Here is a 22,461-nt window from a genome sequence, read left to right as displayed (position 1 = left end):
ATTTTCTTTTCTTTTTTTTTTTTTTTTTTGAGATGGCCTCTCACTCTGTTACCCAGGCTGGAGTGCAGTGGCGTGATCTCGGCTCACTGCAACCTCCACCTCCTGGGTTCACACCATTCTCCTGCCTCAGGTTCCTGAGTAGCTGGGACTACAGGCGCCCGCCACCACGCCCAGCTAATTTTTGTATTTTTAGTAGAGATGGGGTTTCATCATATTGACCAGGCTGGTCTTGAACTCCTGACCTTGTGATCCGCCCACCTCAGCCTCCCAAAGTGCTGGGATTACAGGTGTGAGCCACCATGCCTGACCCAGAGTAGTAACATTTTTGACAATCATCATATATTTTGCCAATTATTTTTCAGAGAGATTTTACCAGGATACCAGCAATGTTTGAGAGCTCACTTCCATAAATATGAACTTGAAAGAAACAGTTATGAACTTGACAGTTAACTTTGTCTTTCTTCCTCTCTTTTTTTGCTGAAATTTGCATTTCTAGACTTCTAAGGATGTTGGCTTTTTTTCATTGTTTTCAAATCAGTGGTAACTTAAGTCCTGTCTGTTCATATCTAAGCATATCTTAAAGCAAAAGATTGGAGTTAAAGACACTGTGGGAAGAATACTCAAGATTGATCAGAGAAGAAAGACTGTGAATATAGGGAAAAATTAGGAGCTGTTAAAGCATTCCAAAAAGGGAAAAATAAGCTTTTATCTAGAACCCTGTAAGCAAGAATGGATACGGGGATTCATTTAAAGGCCACAAGGATACATAAATAATATAAGAGAGAAAAATCTAGAATACTCAAGGATACCCATGTAACTCCAATAGAAGTCACCCTATATTTTATTATAAGATAACTAGCCTATTAGCTATCTGGGTCTAATTTAAGCTTAAGTTACAAAAGGATGAAATAATTTCCTGGATGACGTGACTGAGAGAAAAGGAACATTTTTCTCATGTAACTTCAGAGGAAATGAAGTAACATAGCCAGCATGTGGATGTGGACTCGTGGCTTGCTCTGGGCTGCCCGACCTCCTGTGGAAGGCCAGATGACAGGCCTGGGTGAGGGCTGAGGGAGGAGGCAGATGTATGTGCCAGGTAGATGTTTGCACGTATGTACCTTAAACCATTTGATCTCATGATAAGTCTGAAATACGAATATTATTTACATCTTCATACAAATGATGAGAAGACAGAATTCAGAGAGGCAAAGCATTCTGCTCCAAATCACACAACCCTGCAGGGCGGAGTTTGATTCTCCCGCCAGTCTGAGTGTGGATCTAGAATCTTTCCACACTTCATTGTATCTCTTCACGAAAAAGAATTTCCCACCAGATCCCTGCAAATAATTATTTCAAAGAAGCTACAGAAAATGAGTTCTACAAGGCTGATTGGTTTGCGTCTTGGTGTAAGGTAGGTTTAGGGAAGATCAAGGATATTTATTTATTCAATTTCATGAAATTTCATGAGAAGCTCCTTTCTGTCCAACTACTGAACAACTCAGGGGTACCTTAGCATTCTTTTTATCTGATAGCTCCAGTAATTTTACATCACGGCCCTCTAAGTGTTGTATCAGTCTGCCCGGTTAAATCAAATTGCCCTTGGTTACTTTTTAAAAATTATTTTTCCTAAGATTACCTGATGCAAAATATATTGTTCTCGAAGCTGGCTTGCAGAATTCCATGCAATAGTTCCATGAGCCAAGACTTTAGCTTTCTCAATCCACTTCAAAATTAATTCAAGCATTTCATTGTATTCTTCTAAATGTGATGCTGCCTGAAAAACCAATAACATTAAGATAACAAATGTAAACTCAGTTTCTTGAGCTATAAATCAGTCTTCTGTCTTTTTGGACACAACAATCTTAGGGGTTGATAGTTATAATATCTATGATATTCAATGGTATCAAAAAATCGTTTCCCTGTTGAAAATCTGTCAAAGGCTTCTCAGTGACCTTGGGATAAAGCTCAAATTCTTAATATGATTGAATTATTCCTCTTTTTCTTCTTTCTTTTTTTTACCAGGGTCTTACTCTCACCCAGACTGGAGTGCAGTAGCAGGATCATGGCTAATTGCAGCCTCAATCTTACGGGCTCAGCCTCCCACGTAGCTGGACCACAAGCACATGTCCACATGCCCAGTTAATGTTTTGCATCTTTTGTAGGTTTCACCATGTTGCCCAGGCTGGTCTCAAACTCCTAGGCTCAAGTGATCCTTCCGCCTCAGCCTCCCAAAGTACTGGGATTGTAGGTATGAGCCACCATGCCAGGCCTTCCTCTATCCCTTCCTTCACCCTCCCCTGTGTAAGGAGGTGGCAAGTGGGGATTACAGCAGTCAAAGTTTCAATACTATAATCAATGGGTTGCCAACTCCTAGTTTTAACTTGTCACTGATTATATTAATCGGTTTCAAAAGTCTAGTCTATATGCAACAATTATTACAGATGTGCAACCTGAACCTATTAAGTCAATGTAAGCTAATATATATGTAGTTTACTTAAAGGTACTTGAATTAACCCCAAACTGATTTCATAAAACATGTTAACAGGTGAATATTCATTTCACAAAATACTTCTCCATTTTAAAAAATATTCACTCCAAAGTCCGTTTATAGGACCACCTTTGTCAGTGACTTTATCATACGACTGGATATAAAATATGTGCTGGTTTACACCTAAGTCTTAGGAACACAAGTGTAGCATGAAATAAGCTATACCTAAACTACTCTCTCATTGTCCATTTTATCTTTTTATTTATGTTTATTTATTTTCAAAAGAGAAAAGCAGAACATGGAAGTTTCTGCCTTAGAGGATTTGGAATTCTGGTCCGGAACACATACCTGATTGAGTTTGGAGAGCCGATTCTCAGCTTGTCTAATGGTCTGCTGGTGAAGTTCAGTCAGTTTTCCTATCTTCTTGGCCAGTGGCTTACCCAGTTGGCCATTCTGTTCCGAGAATTTCTGTACTGCTGCATCTAATTCCATTAACTTTGAATTACAACCATCTAATTCCTCTCCCAGCACCTTGATGGTCATCAAAATGAAAGAACATTAGAGAATAGAAAATAAATTTCTTCAGATTTTCCAAGATCAGACTGATTTTTGTCAAAGCCAAATATTATAATGAATAACTTTACTATAATTCTACTATGATCAGGTCATTTTTGTTTCTTCGGTTGGAAAGGCAGAGCAGGATATGTTGTAATCCTGGTGTTTGTTTCCTATGAGGCTGAGTGAGAAGGCTAACATTTTCCTTCTGCCCCACCCAAAAAGGATTACAGTCCCTGAACTCATCAACAGAGGAAGAACACAGATTTAGCTACCAAGGACACAATTCACTTTGGAATTTATATACTTGCATTCCTAAATCATCACTTAGTCCTTTGACAGTCTTCTTTCTTACACACTCGTGCATGTATATTTATTAATACTGTTCAATTATAATGATAAGTTATGGAAGAGGATCTGTGTAGATTCAGTTATAACATTTCTTTACCGCCTGCTGTTACTATTTGGCTTTAATAAAGGTTCCTAAAAGGTTTTTATCCTGTATCCCCAAGTAAAACTGACTCCAAAAACTATTTAATTCATTCAGTAGCACCCTTTAAAATTCTACTTCTTACCTTTTGGTCAGTTTTAGCTTGAACTAAATTATCTGTCTTAGCTTTCAGCTTAGTTAGAATAGTTGTGAGGTCTTTAGCTATCTTCTGAATTTGCCGGCTGAGTTCCTGGCTCATGGCCTTGCTCTGCTCAACTTCTTTTATTTTGTCTTGGATCTAAAAAATCAGTGAGAACAGCAAAACAAGCCATGGTTAAAATTGTATAATAGATACTAAAAATCTCAAATGATGTTGACAAGACACATTTTAACTGCTTTGGCATTGATACCTTTGGTCACACCAGAGATGTGCAGTTAGTTACAAGCTCTCCCGGCTTTCCCTGACTTCACTATCTTTATGTATTTACTGCACTCCTTGTGTTCCAGCAAAGATACAAGCAATGTGTGTAGAGGAATTCACTTATTAAATATTTACAGAATACTCATTATAGATGGTTGTGTAGACAGCTGAGTTTGAATCCTATCTTCTCCATTAACTAACGTAATGACCCTGAGCACACAAACTCCTCTAAGCCTTTTTCTTCATAGGATGGAAAATCCTCCTAAACAGTTGGAGGAACACTGATTTGTTTCCAAGCACCTTTTAATCAATGACTGTTAATGATCTGTTAACTCTTTTTGTAACTTTCCAACTACAACTCTATAGTATGCCAACAAAGTATTAAGCACGTCTAATGCAAAGGAAGGTGAAAAAAGACAGTTAGCATTTACAAATTTCCAATGACTTCGGTTTGATTTGATAACAAACATTCACACTGTTGCTTAGAATAAAATGCTGAAGAAAAGATGTTAAAGAGAGGAAACATTTCTTTATATAGTTAAAGATCTTTAAAAAAACCTCTTTAGTAGGGAGAAAACACACCATTAAAAGAGTGTTAATGATGTGTTTGGCCTTCATTATATTGAGTGTCAAAGTAAATGAAATACATATGAATAAGTCTATGATAGGAAAATTAATCCAGAGAAAAGCTTACATTTGAACAAAAAAAAAAAAAAAAAGAAAAAAAGAAAAAAAAAACCATGGCTATGCACAGAGGTGCACATCTGTAATCCCAGCACTTTGGGAGGCTGAGGCAGGCAGATCACTTGAGGCCAGGAGTTTGAGACCAGGCTGGCCAACATGGCAAAACTTGTCTCTTTTTACTAAAAATGCAAAAAATTAGCTGGGTGTGGTGGTGCATGCCTGGAATCCCAGCTACTTGGGAGGCTGAGGCATGAGAATTGCTTGAACCCAGGAGGTGGAGATTGCAGTAAGCTGAGATTGTTTCACTGCACTCCAGCCTGGAGGACAGAGCAAGACTCTGTCTCAAAAATATAAAAAGACCATGAACTTGCCAAGTCATCCTTCCCAATAGATCTTCCAATGTCTAAGAAGAAAACCAAATATATCAATTAAATACTTAAAACAGTAAATAGCACATATTAGTAGTTTAGGTCAAAGTCATGATAAAGTAGGATCGGATTTTGATGAGATTTTTAAAACACTTTGCATCATACATTGAAGATTTCCAAAGTAGAGCACAACTGTATGAATCTGACAGTTCGTACAAATGGGATATTACTTCCTATTTCATGTAGCACTTTAGAATTGTAGTATGTCTTCTCTTTGTCTCATATAGAATGCTTTTAATTAAACTTTAATAGCTTTAGCATTAAGCCACTAAGAAAGTCCTAAAAATCTATTATATTTCCATACAGATGTTATTTGAGCCTATTTTCACTACATGAAATTGTACTCTTCATGAGACCAGAGACAGAAATCTCGCTCTGGTCTCAACACCAAAAAGGACTATGCATTTCTTCTTAAAGAAACAAAAATATTTGACACAAGAGGATTGACCATATAAACAAAATAGAAAGACACGCTTGATCATAGGTTTACCTGGTCACGGATCTTTAGGTCCAATGCTACTTCAGCCAACTGAAGGGAGAGTTCAGAAGGTAATATGGTATAAAGACCCAAGTACTTATCCTTCTGTTCTTCTGCCATTTTTTCAATGTTCTGTCGGTGATTTGTGGCTTCTGTTAGGAGAATCTGAAGAAAAGATCAAAATAAGAAATTTCTGGGGACCTTCTAAGGAGACTGTTATAGACAAGGTTATACATTGCTCATCAACATATAATTAAGTGTGGAATTAGAGAAATATCTTAAAATAATACAACACTCTTCTTTTGTCTCTGAATATAAAGCATGTTCACTTTAGAAAACAAAGGAAAATCCCATGAAGTAATACTAAATATCTTCTATAGAACACATTTCTGAAATTTTTAAATTCAATATTCAATAAATATAAACAAGTATGTTCAATTAAAATCAGGGCAATTGTTTTTGAAACGAGGGGTAAAGAGAATGAGGAGATTTTTTTGTACCTGAAGTTCTTCAAGTTGAGCATCTATTTCTATTGTTGGATTCCCTAAATATTCTTTCGTTTCCTGAACCCAACATTTCACAGAATTGATCTGAGTCTCCACCATTTCTCGGTCCTTCAGCTCTTGCTTCACCAACTTTCCATTAGTCTTCACTTTCTCCTGCATGCTTCAGAAACATTACAGGGATAAAACAGAAGTGATGTGAAGTGAAAGGAACCCCCAAATACTTGACAACATTTTATCCAATACATATACAGAAATGGGAAATCTAATATCTTTTTTGCAAGTAAAGACACTTCCTCAACACTGTCAAATAACACTTCAGTTCATGTATAAATGTCATATAAAGTGAAGAGTTTGTCCTTGAAAAATTGAGAGTTGACTGTCTCACATGCCACTGAATTGCAATTAATTTCCTATGTAACGTAGCCTGGAGATTATTTCATTATTTACTTCCTCTTTGGAAATCTACTAAAATGGCACATTTAAAAGTAATGTATAACTGGAATATATATGGCTATCTATTAGAAAGTAGTTTTTAAAGAAAAAAATCAAGCTTTGGAAATTTCATAATTAATCATGTTAATAATGTCCAAATTTCAAGTCTTTATTTGAATGAATGTAAATTTAATAAGTGTTAGGTTACCCCCACATCACCTATAAGGGAAAGAGGTGAATGCAAGGACATGAATGAGGTAATATTTGTAAATATAGAAATTAAATTATCTATAAATGTTTTTTCGCTGGCCCAATAAGTGAATCAGGGCTGGTTGTATATCAACATTAACTTGCTCTTTCTACTAAATTCACTGCCAGTCAATGACTACTATTTACCTGGACTGTGGTGTCATCTTTGCTCCTATATCCCTGTCACCCCAGATAGCCAATGAGTTCTCAAGCTTTATCAAATCTAAGTTCTGAATAGCTCTCAATTGTTTCCCTCTCAGGCTTCATTTCTCTTGAATCACCCTTCCTCTCCCTGCATCACCCAAGGAGCTCCTTGAAAGTGACATGTTTCTTCCTTTCTTACATGTCCTTCCCCTGTTTGCAAAACTCAATGCCTAGCTCCAGGCTGCTCAGGCTTCTGCTTAAATTCTCCTTCTGAAGGGATGCCTTCTTTGACTCCTCCCCTCGGCTGCTTGTCTCTGCTTCGGATTCCCTCAGCTCCCTTTTCACACTTGACTGAAAGGCTGCCTTAGTTGCCTATCTCTGCTGCTTGACTGTAAACAGCGTGAAGACAGACAGTGAGTCTGCATGGTTCTCATCGTATCTCTAAGTACTATGAGATATGTATTTGTCAGACAAATGATTGAAGAGTCAAAGAAACCGAAAAGCAAGGGTGATGGGAACGGATCCCCACATTTTTAAGGTGGTGTGAAGGAGCACCTTCATACTCAAGTGCCCTGCTTATCCCTTTGGGTCAAGGCCAAGTTTAGTAACAGAATGAAAGTAGGTGCTTAATTACTTCAGGCACCGATCTTGCATCGCGGTGATTTCCTGCATGAGCGGTGGCTCTCCCCCGGGGGTCGGGGCGGCTCCATCCTGGAGCATGCTGAGGGCTTGCTGCCGGAGCATGCCCAAGGCCGACTGCTGCTGCTCCAGCTCCAGAACGAACGTGTCGTGGTATTCAAGAAGAGTTAAGAGTTCCGCTTTCGACGCCTTCTCTGCTGAACTGCCAGGTAACTTATCTTGCAGCTGATCAATCATTTCAGTGGCCTTTTTAACCTGATGACAAATGTACATACTATGAAGTTCAATAATAAATAAACTGAAAAAAATAAGGTCATTCCCATAAAAGCCACACACTAGTGTATGAAGCCAATTAAAGATGATGGTATAAATTCCATATTTTAGGAAACTGGAACCTGAGCCACCTTCTTAACATGAAAGGAGATATCACCTCTGTACCTCTGGGTTTAAAGCTTTAATCTCAAAATAATATTAGGACAATCAGAGACTATACTTAATACAGAAAAAGCTTTTTTTTTTTTTTTTAAACTAAGAAAACAAAATACTCTTTCCAATATTTAAGGTAACATAAATGAATACCTTTAAATCATAAAGGAAGACATGGCTTAAAACATTAAACCTTTAAAAGATGGAAAAAGTGGCCAGGCAGGCATGTGGTGGCTCATGCCTGTAATCCCAGCACTTTTGGAGGCTGAGACAGGCAGATCACCTGAAGTCAGGAGTTTGAGACCAGCCTGACCAACATGGCAAAACCCCATCTCTACTACAAATACAAAAATTAATTGGGTGTGGTGGTGGGTGCCTGTAATTCCAGCTACTCAGGAGGCCGAGGCAGGAGAATTGCTTGACCCCAGGCAGCGGAGGTTGCAGTGACCTGAGATCACACCACTGCACTCCAGCCTGGACGACAGAGCAAGACTCCAAAAAGGAAAACGTTGAATATACATTTTCCGTAATGAGTTAAATTTCTGCTCATTTTCAGGTTTCATGGTAAAGAAAAAGTATCTCGTTCTTTTACAAGGCCAGTTAAGAAAACAAATGGGGCAAAATGGACTTGTTCTCCTTTCAAAATCTATTTGCTTGGTTTTTCTCACTGAAATAATTTGACCGTGACTTGGGACTAAACTGCACATTGCATTTTGTACTTTGTTTCATAACTTAGTTTTTATGTCATTGAAACAGAGATTTGAAAAAGCCTTTATTACTTTCAGAAGGCTGACTTCAAACAGCAGCAAAATACCGTGTTTCAAAATACATTATAATTAGTGAGGAAAGAAAGGTGAGCCCGTGGACAGCGGAAACTACCTTGTTGTTAAAGCCCGTCCACTCATCCACTGCATCTTCCAGGATCTTCTCCTGGTCTTGGGCCACAGCTCGAAGGCGTGTCCAGCGCTGCCAGACAGTGGTCATTGACCTGCTCAGGGTGGCTTTGCTAGCATCATTTCCGGTTTTCTCCAGTTGTGAAGCTTTTTCCTCAAGGGCCACGATTTTCTCATGGAAAGAGTTAACCACTGACACTAAAGCCTAGAGTTGGGGGTGGAGGACGGAAGAGAGGAGACAAGGGAGAGATTAATTTTTTTTAAGTTCTATGGATGTTGGTAAAGCCCAAAATTACCTGCAAAAGGGAATGTTTCTACATATACATTTATTCTCCTCTAGGTACTCTTTCGTTTTTTTTTTTTTTTTTTTTTTTTTAGTAGAGACGGGGTTTCACCATGTTAGCCAGGATGGTCTCGATCTCCTGACCTCGTGATCTGCCCGTCTCGGCCTCCCAAAGTGCTGGGATTACAGGCTTGAGCCACCGCGCCCGGCCTAAACCTGGGGAAATTTGTTTTTTTTTTTTTTTTTTTTTTTTTTTTTTTTTTTTTCTTTTTTTTTAGGTACTCTTTCATGTTTATTTTTTAACCAGAGTTAGTCTTAAAGCTTTTTAAAGAGGTGAGGTGAATATTATTTATGTATTAAAAACAAAAGTGTATTTTGCTACTTGAGATGACATTTTTTTCATTTTTAAAAAGCAGCACAAATGTAAGTGAACCAAATGTAATATTTTAGTATGTTACATTTTTTCCTTATATTGCTCTGATAAAGGGAGACTCAGTTATTAATTTTTGAGTTTTATTTAATCTGTTATCAACAAAAAGTATTTACTGACATTTATTAAGTGCCACATCTTATCGGAAGCAAACTGCTCTGAACATCTTTTTAAAATCTTTGCTATGCATTTCCAACGGGAATCCTAAAAGGTAACAGCATTTAATAAACTTAAAACTTCTATAAAATATGGTTAAATGCATCCTTATCATATTGAAAAATTCCAGGTAGAAGTGAAGATTTATTGATCATGTTGCAAAGACCCATTACAATTATAGAAAAAGGATTTAAAAAAAAAAAAAACCAAAACTCTGACCTTGTGCTCTGACAATTTTTCTTCTGCTTCATGACTAGAAGAAGTCTTCAACAAAGAAAACTCAGACAATTTCTTTTCTGTATCATTCATCAATTCAATAACCTCTTCCCTTGCTTTCTGGTAATCGTGCCATTGAGCTGTGCATCTTGAAAGAGTCCAACAGAAATTGATAAGTAACATGAAATCATGTATTTCTACACGAAGCTCTGGTGTCAGTATGTCTAATGATACTTAAGAGAGAAGAATGCATGTATGTGCTAACGTATGTCATTTGTGTATTACTACTTTCAGCGTGGAAATTCATTTCACTAAATATAAAACACGAAACATCCTGAAATACCTCTGCAAGAGATCCACTTGGGCACAAGAGTCCTGGCTCATCCTCTGGCTCCTGAGTTCCAGAGAAGCCATTTTCTGTTCTAGGTCTTCTTTGCCTGTTGGCTTGATGAGTGGGTCCAGGGTGGCTACCAGGCCGCGGAGCTCCTCCAGGTTACTGTGGAACTGATCCTCTGTACTGAAAAATTCCATGTGGTTTTTGAGATTTTCCTCTGCGCTCTCCACATCTAGGCCATTGCCTGCCAGCTGCAACATTTCTTGGGCATCCTCAAGCCAGTCATTGGCCGCTTGAAATACCTGATAATACCTTTGACACTGGCTAAACATTTCAGTCAAGGTAGCCTGAAAAACAGCAGTTGCAAACATAATCAACTCTCCTTTGCAATGTATTTGCAGGAAAGAGTTTCATTCATTCATTTGTTTTCCAGTCCTCAGTCTCATGGGTGTATGTGTGTAAGTGCATTGATAAGCTAGGGGAATATTTTTGTGGTGCCATCCATCATCAGCCTTGATTTTTCCTTCTGCTATTCTTGTTATAATTGTATTATTGCCATTACATCAAATAATAAGGACAGAGATGGGATTGAAATTTATGTCAGTATCTTGACTAGTTCTGAAAGTTCCCTCTCTAAGAAATAATATAATGCTTAGAAATATGTGGCAGACTGAATGTTTACCAAAGTGCAGTAATGTCTCCGTTGGTTAGAAGTATAACAACACGGCCAAGCATGGTGGCTCATGACTGTAATCTCAGTACTTTGGGAGGCTGAGGGAGGCAGATCACTTGAGGCCAGGAGTTCGAGATCAGCCTGGCTAACATGGTGAAACCCTGTCTCTACTAAAAATAGGAAAATTAGCTGAGTGTGGTGGCGCATGCCTGTAATCCCAGCTATTTGGGAGGGTGAGGCACAAGAATTGCTTGAACCTGAGAGGCAGAGGTTGCAGTGAGCCGAGATAGTTTCACTGCACTCCAGACTCTGTCTCTCAAAAAACAAATTAACAAACAAACAAACATGGAAAGGAAAAGAAAAGAAAAGAAAAGAAAAAAGGAAAAAAAAAGAAGTATAGCAACATCAAACTTCCAAACTGGCATTTACCAGACCACGCCACAGAGTAATTTCTGGAAGCGAAATAGTAACCTGTGAGTCTTGTATAGAGACTAAAATAGAAAAGTTGAGAAGTTGAAGTCCAGAAGGCTGGTCCATTCAACTCCAGAAGGAAAAGAAACACTCTAACCAGCCATCAATGACTGGACAAGATAAGCTGTGACTGTGCAAGCGAAGATGCATAGAAAAGGTAGAGAAAGTACCCGTAAGATGAGCACCAGTTAAGGAAAGAACAGGGACAGCAAAGCATAGAATCAGCAGAGGAAATAAGAAATGCCCCAGGAACCATGACCTTTAGTTATTTGGACGAAGATCATCAATAAGACAAGATGGCACAAATAGAGACATCTTAATAGATTTAAGATTTTGGTTCAAAACTCACCAAAAGAAGCAAGCTTACCTGACAAATGTCCTTCAAGAATGAACATTTCTGGTAACTTCTGTTCTACTCTACATTCTAGATTCTATATCTCTGTTTATACTAATAGGTCTAGAAAAATAGTTAAAAAAAATTTTTTAAACAATAGCCTTGAATCAACATGAAAAGGTTAAAGTGTACTAAATAGTTTTTAGTTTAAAAAGTCAGAATTTTCCATGAAGAAGTTTATTATGATTTTATCCAATATTAACATTTTTACTATTGAAAGTGTTAACCTTAATCTTTGCGGAAAATAAAGTTAAATGAGAGCTAAGATTCATCTGAAGTTACTTCGTGTCAGACCCGATGCTAAGAAGATAAACCTAATAAAAGAATCATTAATATCTCTCTTCTACAAAGAGGGACAGAGCCTTATAGGATGTCATTTGCCTGAGATCAAATAGCTGCTATTAGAACTCAGATATGCCCTCCTCCCAGGCTTTAGCTGCTGTATTATCCTGATGAAAGTATCTTTTACCTAAAGGGTTGGTTGACATCTCCTAGAATCAGAGGGACTGAAGACAGACATGGAGAAAAGGAGCCAAGAAATTAAAGGAAATAATCCTCTAGCCACAATTTTTCTCTTCTTGTTTTATTTTATTTTATTTTCAGACAGAGTTTTGCTCTTGTTGCCTAGGCTGGAGTACAATGGTGTGATCTCAGCTCACTGCAACCTCTGCCTCCTGGCGATTCTCCTGCCTCAGCCTCCCAAGTAGGATTACAGTCATGCACCACCACACCCAGCTAATTTTTTTTTTTTTTTTTTTTTTTTTGTATTTACTAGAGACAGGGTTTCACCATGTTGGTCAGACTGGTCTTGAACTCCTGACCTCAGGTGATCCACCTGCCTCAGCCTCCCAAAGGGCTGGGATTACAAGTGTGCACTACCATGCCTGGCCCTCTTCTTATTTTTGAATGCACAGAACTTGCAAGCCCCAGAGCAAGCCGCAATTAGGCCAATCTGGGAAGTTTTGTACATGCTCCCGTTTCTTTTTGTTATCCCTAAGTCAAGTAATCACGAGTATTCTAGTCTTTCTTCTGCTATGTTATAGGGAAGCAAAAGAAGGACAGCACTCATCCCCACAGAAGGGGTGAAGAGACGGGGCAACTAATGGGATACCCTACAAAAAAGTGGCTTATTAGCAAGGTCAGGGCTGCATGGTCTATCTGCTTCTCTCCATTTCGACTCTTCATCTAGCACTGACTTTAGAAATACCAGCCTTCACATTGTCTACAAAGGGCATCAGTAATTATTCACTGTTAGTCAGTTGTACTATCAATGTACTAATATACAATATGAATTATGTTACTAATACCATTTATCATCTCTTTAAAGGCGAGAGATCATTGAGGCATCACTATTATAAGCAAAGTGAAGTCAAGATGGAAACCGCACAAAAATGAATAGCATGCACATAAACAATTAAAATCACCTGGCCCAGCACGGTGGCTCCCACCTATAGTCCCAGCACTTTGGGAGGCCAAGGCAGGCAGATCACTTGACGTCAGGAGTTCAAGACCAGCCTGGCCAACATTATGAAACCCCATCTCTACTACAAATACAAAAATTAGCTGGGCATGGTGGCAGGCGCCTGTAATCCCAGCTACTCGGGAGGCTGAAGCACAAGAATCACTTGAACCTAGGAGGCGGAGGTTGCAGTGAGCTGAGATTACACCACTGCACTCCAGCCTGGGCGACAGAGCAAGACTTCATCTCAATTAAAAAACAAAATTAAAATAACCATTTAAGTCACTGCTGAAGATGCTTCTGTATAGTATTTAGAAAGAAATATTTAAAGCAATTATAACCAAGCAAATGAATTTCTTGTACCTGTTTACAAATACGCAGAATGGAATAAAGAGAAGTGAAGTCCTATCATACCCACCTGTCTGGTGCGTAAGGCTTCCTGAATGTCTCCATCCAGCTCTGAGAGCTCAGCGAGGCTGTGTTCTAAATCCGCCGAGATCAGCTCCTTGGCCTTTGTGAACTTCTCCTTTTCCTTGTGACTCAGTGCATTCATGATTCTCAAGCTGGACTGGACCTCTTCCTGATGAATTTGGATCTTTCTGATTTCCTCTTGGATGTCCTGCAGGTTGAGGTCTAGGTACACCGGCCCACTGAGTTCTGCCTTCACTCTCCTCAGCCAGTCCAGGGAGCGACTCATCTCAGTCTGGAAGTCTATACTCTGCACCATTCGGCTCTCACATTCTGTCACCGTCTCACCAATGGCAGAAGTCAACAGTTTTAACTCCTCTTGCCAGGACTGGATCTGATGCCTGGCTTTCTCATAAGCCAAGGGGTCAAGGTGTGGGGCAAGATCTTCGAGATGTATGGTTACTCGTTTCAGTAGAATCGCCGAGTCCTGAAGGCTTCCTCCCAGGGAGTGATACATTTTGAGCTTCTCCTCTGCAGGCAGCGTTTCCTCATTCACTTTGGACTGCTCTTCTTTTACAGACTTCAGTTGTCTCTCTAGCTGTTGGCACATCTTCTCGTGTTCTTGGTAAGCACTGGTGGTGTCTTCTAATAAGCTAACCCTCTGCTCTGTTTGTCGCTTCAGCCTGTGATATAAGGTGACAAGGTGCAGCATCTTGTCTGGCTGCCAAGGCTGACCTGTGCTGCGAAAACCTTCTTTTTTCTGGTTCAGTTCATCCACCGCCTCCCCAAGGCCCACCACCTCGTCCAGAATGGCTCTGCAACCATCTTGCAGAGCCACAGCCTCCTCCACAGCCAGGTCAGTGGGAACTTTGCTCATCCGCGAGAATTGGGCTTCAAGTTCACTCAGAGACTGGGTTGTCAACTCAATCAAGGAAGCATATTCCTTCCGAGCAAGAACTGCTTCCTGGACTTTATAGAACTTGTCTTTAGCCAAGGCAACAATTACGTTAAATTGTTGGGGCAAAGTGTTTAGCTTTTCACTGAGGTAGGAATGATCAACTTCATTCAGCGATGGTAATATGGTCTGCCCAGTTCTCTGCAGCATAAGTAGAAGATTTTCATATTCTGGAGATTGTTCAAGAATGTGTTGGTATTTGGCCAGCTGTGTATGAAGCTCAGTACTCTCATTCATTAGGTTGATTTCAGGAAATGTAACAATATCTGCTTGTTTTAGCCAGTGGCAAGCTTTATCAAAATCTTCCTTAAAATGCTTCCTAGAAACCAAATTCTTCTCTAGTTCTTGTAACCGGTGACTGCACTTTTGTAAAACACTGTCATAGACACTCTGCAATTCCTGAAGCTTCCCCAGCACTTCACTCTTTTCCTGCTCTGTGACTCCTTTCATTAGTTCACGACCCTGGGCCCAAAGTCCAGTGACCTCATTTTGGTAAGTCTTGAGGCTGGCTTGTGCACTCTTACATGTTTTGACTTGTTTGCTCACATCATCTGGTAACAGACAGATGTGTTCACGGAACATTATCTTTCGCTCGTGTTGCTGAATTTGGCTGGTGGCCTGGAACACTGCCATGAGAAATTGGCTTTTCTCAGACAAGGCTTTGTTTAAGTACTTTCTTCGCTGGCCCACTAAGTCACTGAGACAATTCACGTGGCTTTGTGCATCAGAGAGAGCCTTCTGAATGGCCTGTCGCTCATTGAGACCAAGATCCGCCATGACCCTGTCTGCGTCCTTTATGAGTGATTTCAGAAGCATCTGCTTGGCCTCCAGTTCACTGCAGATGGCCAGGTGATCCATGAGAAGGTTCTGAGCCATATCTGGAGGAGGGCTCTGCTTAAGGGCCTCGGCGATGTTGGGTTGTTGCTCTTCTGCCCAATCCATTAGCTCCTGAAATCTGGACTGCACCACATTTAACTCCTCCAAGTTGGTGACTGACACTTGGATTTTCCTTTTAATGAGGTCCTCAAGCTGAAACCAACGTTGCTCTAAATGACTCGTCTGTTCTTTGACTAGCTCCTTGTCATCTAAATTCAGATGCTCTATCATTTTCTGCTTTTGATCTTTCAGATCTTCAATAGCATACTTTCTCTCCTGCAATGCCAATGCTAACTTTTTCAAAGCTTCCAGGTGGACAGCTGTACTCTCCGCATCAGATCTGAAAATACATGGAAAGGTATAAGAGCAAATTAGCTGTAGTCAATATCAATGTTTGTTCACACTATGCTAAATTACACTTCACCATTTTCTTTTTGGAGACCGAGTTTTGCTCTTGTTTCCCAGACTGGAGTGCAATGCTGTGATCTCAGCTCACTGCAACCTCCGCCTCCCAGGTTCAAGCTATTCTCCTGCCTCAGCCTCCCAAGTACCTGAGATTACAGGCATGCGCCGCCACGGTTGGCTAATTTTATATTTTTAGTAGAGACAGAGTTTCACCGTGTTGGTCAGGCTGGTCTCTAACTCCTGACCTCCACTTGCCTTGGCCTCCCAAAGTGCTGGGATTACAGGCATGAGCCACTACTTCTGGCTGACACTTCACCATTTTCTTTAAGTGGATCTTCTGAGCTTAGAATAAACGAGAGTAGTTCAATTCGTGGTTTATTTACAGAGTGCTATAATTATGGAATACAAGTCTCATCAGAAGTCAATATTAGAAGTTGAATCAAATCAAGTTGCCTACTTCTTTCTGGCTGATAATGCCTTCCAATCAAATCAGAATACGCTTTTATCTTCCTCTGGCTCTTATCAACTGAGCAGAATCTATATGGTAACAAGATCCTTGGATGGTTCGTGTAATGTTAAACAGTGAGAAGCACTGATCTAGTGTACTCTAGAAAATGATACTGAAAGAAATTAATAAGTGATGCATGATTTGTGTGCTTTCTTTTGTGAAAAGGGTTCAACAAACAATAGAGTGCTAGGTAGTATGATCTGTAAGGTATAACCAACAGCTCTAATGGCTACTTGCGTACTTGGATATTTTTTGCTTATCATTAGAAATCTTTAAGAATAAGTGTGAAATGTAAAGAATTGTCATCCCTTTGCTATGAAGCACACATAAAAAATGGAATCTTACAGTCTTTTATACTAAATGATCAGTTCTGAGGTATGAAAAGCAGAGTTGGGAGGCAGTATGAGAAGTTCTGTCTGGGACACAGTAAGTCTCAGGTGTGTGTGGGGCCTGCTGTAAGTCAGAAATATGAGTTGTTAATATTGACTGGACTAATCCCAAAGACCAGTAAATTGTGAAGTATCAAAGTAAAGCAAACAGACCAGAAAATGGTATACCAACAAAAACCCCCAAAACCCCACCATGAGTTCATGATATCTAGAACAATGTTTGCAGTTTTCATCGCTGTAAACTAGTAAATCGGTGCAGAAGAAGTGTAGATTTTAGCAATTATAGTGATCAAATGTATAGAATGGTTTACATAATGATCCAGTATGTGTGTGTGTATTCTTATTTTTCAAAGAAGAAAGCTAAGAGGAGTTCAATCACTACAAAAGACACACATTAACTGAATTTGGATTGTTCACTAATTTCTAGACTCTTATAAGAAAAAAACCGGACTGAATGACACAGAATGCATTCATTACCTTATAGACTTGATAAGAAACCTAGGGAGCATATAGGTTCAAGAAGGATTCATTTCATGAATTCATAGATGATATCCCATAACTTGTAATTAAACAAAACTAGAAATATTTTTAGAATATTCTTTAAGGTCACAGAGAAAATGGTACCATTTTCAAACATTTCTCTTTTACCCACTGGTTAAATTAATATAGAGCTAGGAAAACCATGACTCTATATCCAGGTGAAAACATTAGGTTCATAACGATGTTTTACTTACCAATATTAATAATAATAAACAATAGATGATATACCTAAGACATTTTATTTTATTTTTTTGAGACAGGGTCTTGCTCTGTCACCCAGGCTGGAGTACGGTGGTGCAATCTTGGCTCACTGCAGCCTCCTCCTCCCAGGTTCAAGTGATTCTCCTGCCTCAGCCTCCCAAATAGCTGGGATTACAGGCATGCACCACAACACCCAGCTAATTTTTGTATTTTTAGTAGAGATGAGGTTTCACCACGTTGTCCAGGGTGGTCTCGAACTCCTGACCGCAACTAATCCACCCGCCTTGGCCTCCTAAAGTGCTGGGATTACAGGCATAAACCACTGCACCTGGGCACATTTTACATTTTTATAGATATTAGGAAATGTCTGGCTTAGCATTTTGGTGACCCATCGGATAATTTATGTTACCTGGCCAAGTTATCCCATTCTGTAGTAAATTTTTCTAGGAACACTTCAACGACATTCATACAGTCATGGTAATCTCTTGTTCTCTGAAGATCCTCTTCCCTTTGCAGGCACAGGTTATTAGACTGATGGCACAAATCGAGCCACTGATCATTTAAATGATTTATTTCCTTGTGTTCAGGCGACTCCTCCTTCTTTGTTAACTTATTCACCTTTTCTATTATGGTGTTCACAGATGCCTCTTTGCTCTGTAGTTTCTTAACAAAATCCTAAAGGATAACAGCAACAAAAAATATGTAAGGTGTTAAGAAATCCCCAAATAAATATAAAGAGTGACATAGACATAAGACCTTTGAACACTCTAAGTTCGTTAATATGAAAAAACTGAAGAATGTACAAGTCATGGGAAACAAAGAGAAAATCTAAAAATCACCATACCTCTTTATGAACGTTAACTCCCATGTGTGCGAGATTCAGGGTAGCTGTGGTATATTCTTTTATGGTACTATTTCCAAAGGCACAAAGAAAAACTAATACATGTGAAACATTACGGTCATTATTGAAAAAAGTCATTATCTTACCTTGAAGTGTGACCTTCATTTTCTAAGAATTTTTAAAGCGTTCACGTTTTTCAAAATTTATTCTTAAACTAAGAGTGCTTTTATTCTCAAGATATCGGGACATTAGGACATTTCCTAGGTCTGCTAAATCCTGGGTCTGTCAAGTTCTGAATCTGTTCAGTAAACATTATGAACCTGTTCCCTTAACTAAATATCCTGTGACTAACAATGCCTAACTTTCTGGGAATGCAGCCCAGCAGGTCTCAGCCTCATTTTACTCAGCCCCTCTTCAGGATGGAGTCGCTCTGGTTTGAACGCCTCTGACAGAAACCTTCCAAATGTAAGAGACAAGGCAAAGTAGCTTGGGTCACCAGGTGGGCAGTGGTGCTATGTACAAAGTTGGGGAAGGCTGGAGTACATTTGCCAACTGGAAAGGCAATGGTTTAGATTCATCTACTCCCTACATACATAGCAAAAAAGAAATCTCTAACATACCATCTCTGCCAGCCCAACACGTGGCCAGAGGATCATTTCTTTGGATAGTGATTCCTCCGAGGGTTTGGTTCATGGACTTCCATACTCTCCCACTGCTCACTCCCATTTCCATTTACTTCCACTACCCAAAAAAATCTCTTAAATCCCCTGACTGACATATGAAATTTTGTCCTTAAAGCTAGGTTCAATCACAATTAAAATGTTAATAAAACAACAGTATCATCTTGAATGTTTTAAGTATGTATATATCTAAAACAAATACAGTAAAATATTAGCATTGTTTATTATCTTTGAATGGTGGTAGCATAAGTGATTTAAATTTGCTTAAGACATTTCTGTATTTACTAAGCCTTTTATAATAAAACTTTTCTTATAAAATACATTTTAAAAAATTAAATTTCTAGGATGGTTCACAAATTTTTTTTAAAAGTTCATGCTATTGAGAAAAAAAATAAATCTTATTATCCCTATCCCTATTCTCTTATTTTTTTCTGTACTTGCAAACAGCACTTCAGTAAACAATATATTATTATTGACTCCTAATCATGGAGAAAAAAAAAATCTTAAAGTTTGTTAAAAATCTGACCCAACTTCCAATCAAGTTAATACACTTTTAATTTTCTTTTTTCTTTCTTCTCTCTCTCTCTCTCTCTTTTTTTTTTTTTTTTTTTTTTTTTTTTGAGACAGAGTCTCTCTCTGTGGCCCAGGCTGGCTCACTGCAACCTCCACCTCCCAAGTTCAAATGATTCTCGTGCCTCAGCCTCCCAAGTAGCTGGGATTATAGGCATGTGCCACGCAAGGCTAATTTTTGTATTTTTAGTAGAGATGGGGTTTCACCATGTTGGCCAGCCTGGTCTCAAACTCCTGGCCTCAAGTGATCTGCCCACCTCAGCTTCCAAAAGTGCTAGGATTACAGGCATGAGCCACCACACCTGCCAAATTTTCTATGTATTGTAACTTATTTAAATTGTATATAAATATGTAATACAAACTGCATTTATATTATACTTTAAATGAATTACATATAGCTCAAATATATAATTAATGAATTGATAAGCTTACAGTCCTACAGCTTTAGCATAATATGGTGATGAAAATCTAAAAAGTAATAATGTTCCTTGTTTGCTTAGTCACAGAATCTTCTGACTAAGCAGTCTACTCTGTAGACTAAATCACACCTGCTTTTTACAGGAACAATGCAGAGAATGAATGTCTTCTGGTGCAAGTGGCCATCTGAAGCTTCAGTAATACATTTGAATGTTTACTTTATAATCTATTTTCCCTGGCACCCAGTGAAATTTGTTCAGATTTGCTATTCCTTAAAGCAGTGGTCCCCAAACTTTTTGGCACCTGGCATGGGTTTTGTGGAAGACAATTTTTCCATGAACGGGGCTGGAGGGGGATGGTTTCTGGATGAAGCTGTTCCACCTCGAATCATCAGACGTTAGTTAGATTATCATAAGGAGCATGGAACCTAGATCCCTTGCATGCGCAATTCACAGTAGGGTTTGCACTATGAGACTCTGATGCGGCCTCTGATCTGACAGGAGGTGGAGCTCAGGCAGTAATGCTTGCTCACCTCCCACTGTGCGGCCAGGTTCCTAACAGGACATGGACTGGTACTGGTCCATAATCTGGGGGTTGGGGACCCCTGCCTTAAAGAGTTGTATTAATGTCTAAGGATTGACAAACACTCAGGCATATTGAAGTGAATACACTGAACACATTTCAAGTTTTCTATTCTGTTGGCCTCTTTTATCTCCCCTGGGGGCAAATGAATACCCACCTTAACCTGTGAAACCATGTTCTGTGCAATACTCAGCTCCAGCTCAGAGTGCCTCCTCTTCATGTTCTGCAGTTGCTGATCAGCATCTTGCAGGTAAATCCAGAGCTCTGCCTTCAGGTGCTTGATCTCTTCCCATCCCTGAGTTAAGTTCTGGGCCTGGACGAGCCTTTGTTCAATCTTGAGAAGACACAGGGATAAAAGTTAGCAACCACACATGGAAACATTTATGGTTAATGAATCAGAGATGGACCTCTCCAGCTGGCTTGTGCACTCATTTGACACACACATACACACACACACAGGCAAATACATAAATTTAAAAAGTACTTCTTTATTTGCTTTGGGAAAAGCAGATTTCTTTTTTTATTGAGGGTTTCTAAAGACTTTAAATGTCTATGAGTTATGCTATTCAGTTTTAATCAGTGTTGTGAAATTCTTGTAAGTTGTTTTTTTTTTTTTTTTTTTTTTTGAGATGGAGTTTCGCTCTTGTTGCCCAGGCAGGAGTGCAATGGCACATTCTCAGCTCACTGCTACTTCTTCCTCCCGGGTTCAAGTGATTCTCCTGCTTCAGCCTCCCGAGTAGCAGGGATTACAGGCATGCGCTATCACACCCAGCTAATTTTGTATTTTTAGTAGAGACAGGGTTTCTCTACGTTGGTCAGGCTGGTCTTGAACTCCTGACCTCAGGTAATATGCCCGCCTTGGACTCCCGACGTGCTGGGATTACAGGCATGAGTCACCATGCCTGGCGAAACTCTAATAAGTTTTATCAATTTATTAAGTCTAAGGCTGCTCTAATGGTTTTTCTCATTGGACATTTCAGTAGATTCATCTGACTGACTCATGAATTTGGTGTTAAGGTTAACCAGAAAATACTTCCGTTGTTCTCTATTTTACATTTGTTCATCCTTCTTACGACATGCTGAATTATTAATGTTTTGGATACGTCTTTAGATCTGCTTCACTGATTTTTGAAGCTGTGTAATTTGTTTCATTAAATCATTTCTGTAAAAAATAAATGGGTTTTATTGGCTGGGCACGGTGGTTCATGTCTGTAATCCTAGCACTTTGGGAGGCCAAGGCAGGTGGATTGCCTGAGCTCAGGAATTCGAGATTCACCTGGGCAACATAGTGAAACCCTTTCTCTACTGAAATACCAAAAGTAGCCAGGTGTGGTGGTGAGTGCCTGTAGTCCCAGTTACTCAGGAGGCTGAGGCTTGAGAATTGCTTGAACCCGGGAGGTGGAGGTTGCAGTGAGCTGAAATTGCACCACTGCACTCCAACCTGGGAAACAGAGTGAGACTCTTTCTTCAAAATAAAATAAAATAAAATAAAATAAATAGTTACATCATCTTTTGTAAGGATTTAAAAACAAATGTGTTTTGATAATATTAGAGAGAAAAACCTTATTATTTTGACTTTTTTTTTTTCCTGTGAATCATTTTACTATTCTGTGAATATTTAATAAATTAAATACCAAAACTAAGTCCTATTTTTCTTTTAAACTCAAATGTGGACCAGGCATGGTGGCTCACGCCTGTAATCCCAGCACTTTGGTAGGCCAAGGAGGGAGGATTGCTTGAGACCAGGAGTTTCAGACCAGCCTGGGCAACATAGCAAAGCTGTGTCTCTACAAAAAGTATAAAAATTAGCTGGGTGTGGTGGTTCATCCCTATAATTCCAGCTACTTGGGAGGTGGAGGTGGGAGGATCACCTGAGCCCAGGAGGTTGACGCTCCAGTCA

At 39.3% G+C, this 22,461-nt stretch overlaps 1 protein-coding gene across 18 annotated transcripts in view; it reads right to left on the bottom strand.

Moving 5' to 3' along the window:
• Window positions 1-22,461, bottom strand: part of SYNE1 (spectrin repeat containing nuclear envelope protein 1) — a 530,910-nt gene that overhangs the window by 195,491 nt on the left and 312,958 nt on the right. For all 18 annotated transcript variants that reach the window (XM_050786838.1, XM_050786854.1, XM_050786847.1 and 15 more), the window contains 12 exons: window positions 20,719-20,895; window positions 17,881-18,146; window positions 13,608-15,768; window positions 10,202-10,539; window positions 9,862-10,006; window positions 8,760-8,978; window positions 7,450-7,709; window positions 5,985-6,150; window positions 5,497-5,649; window positions 3,619-3,771; window positions 2,837-3,019; window positions 1,637-1,774 (listed from right to left, as the gene is read on the bottom strand). In XM_050786838.1, coding sequence (XP_050642795.1) covers window positions 1,637-1,774; window positions 2,837-3,019; window positions 3,619-3,771; window positions 5,497-5,649; window positions 5,985-6,150; window positions 7,450-7,709; window positions 8,760-8,978; window positions 9,862-10,006; window positions 10,202-10,539; window positions 13,608-15,768; window positions 17,881-18,146; window positions 20,719-20,895 — 4,359 coding nt within the window. The remainder of the gene's footprint in view (window positions 1-1,636; window positions 1,775-2,836; window positions 3,020-3,618; window positions 3,772-5,496; window positions 5,650-5,984; window positions 6,151-7,449; window positions 7,710-8,759; window positions 8,979-9,861; window positions 10,007-10,201; window positions 10,540-13,607; window positions 15,769-17,880; window positions 18,147-20,718; window positions 20,896-22,461) is intronic.

Source organism: Macaca thibetana, chromosome 4 (assembly GCF_024542745.1).
Source record: "Macaca thibetana thibetana isolate TM-01 chromosome 4, ASM2454274v1, whole genome shotgun sequence".
Classification (NCBI taxonomy): domain Eukaryota; kingdom Metazoa; phylum Chordata; class Mammalia; order Primates; family Cercopithecidae; genus Macaca; species Macaca thibetana.
This window is presented reverse-complemented; position numbering and strand designations above follow the sequence as displayed.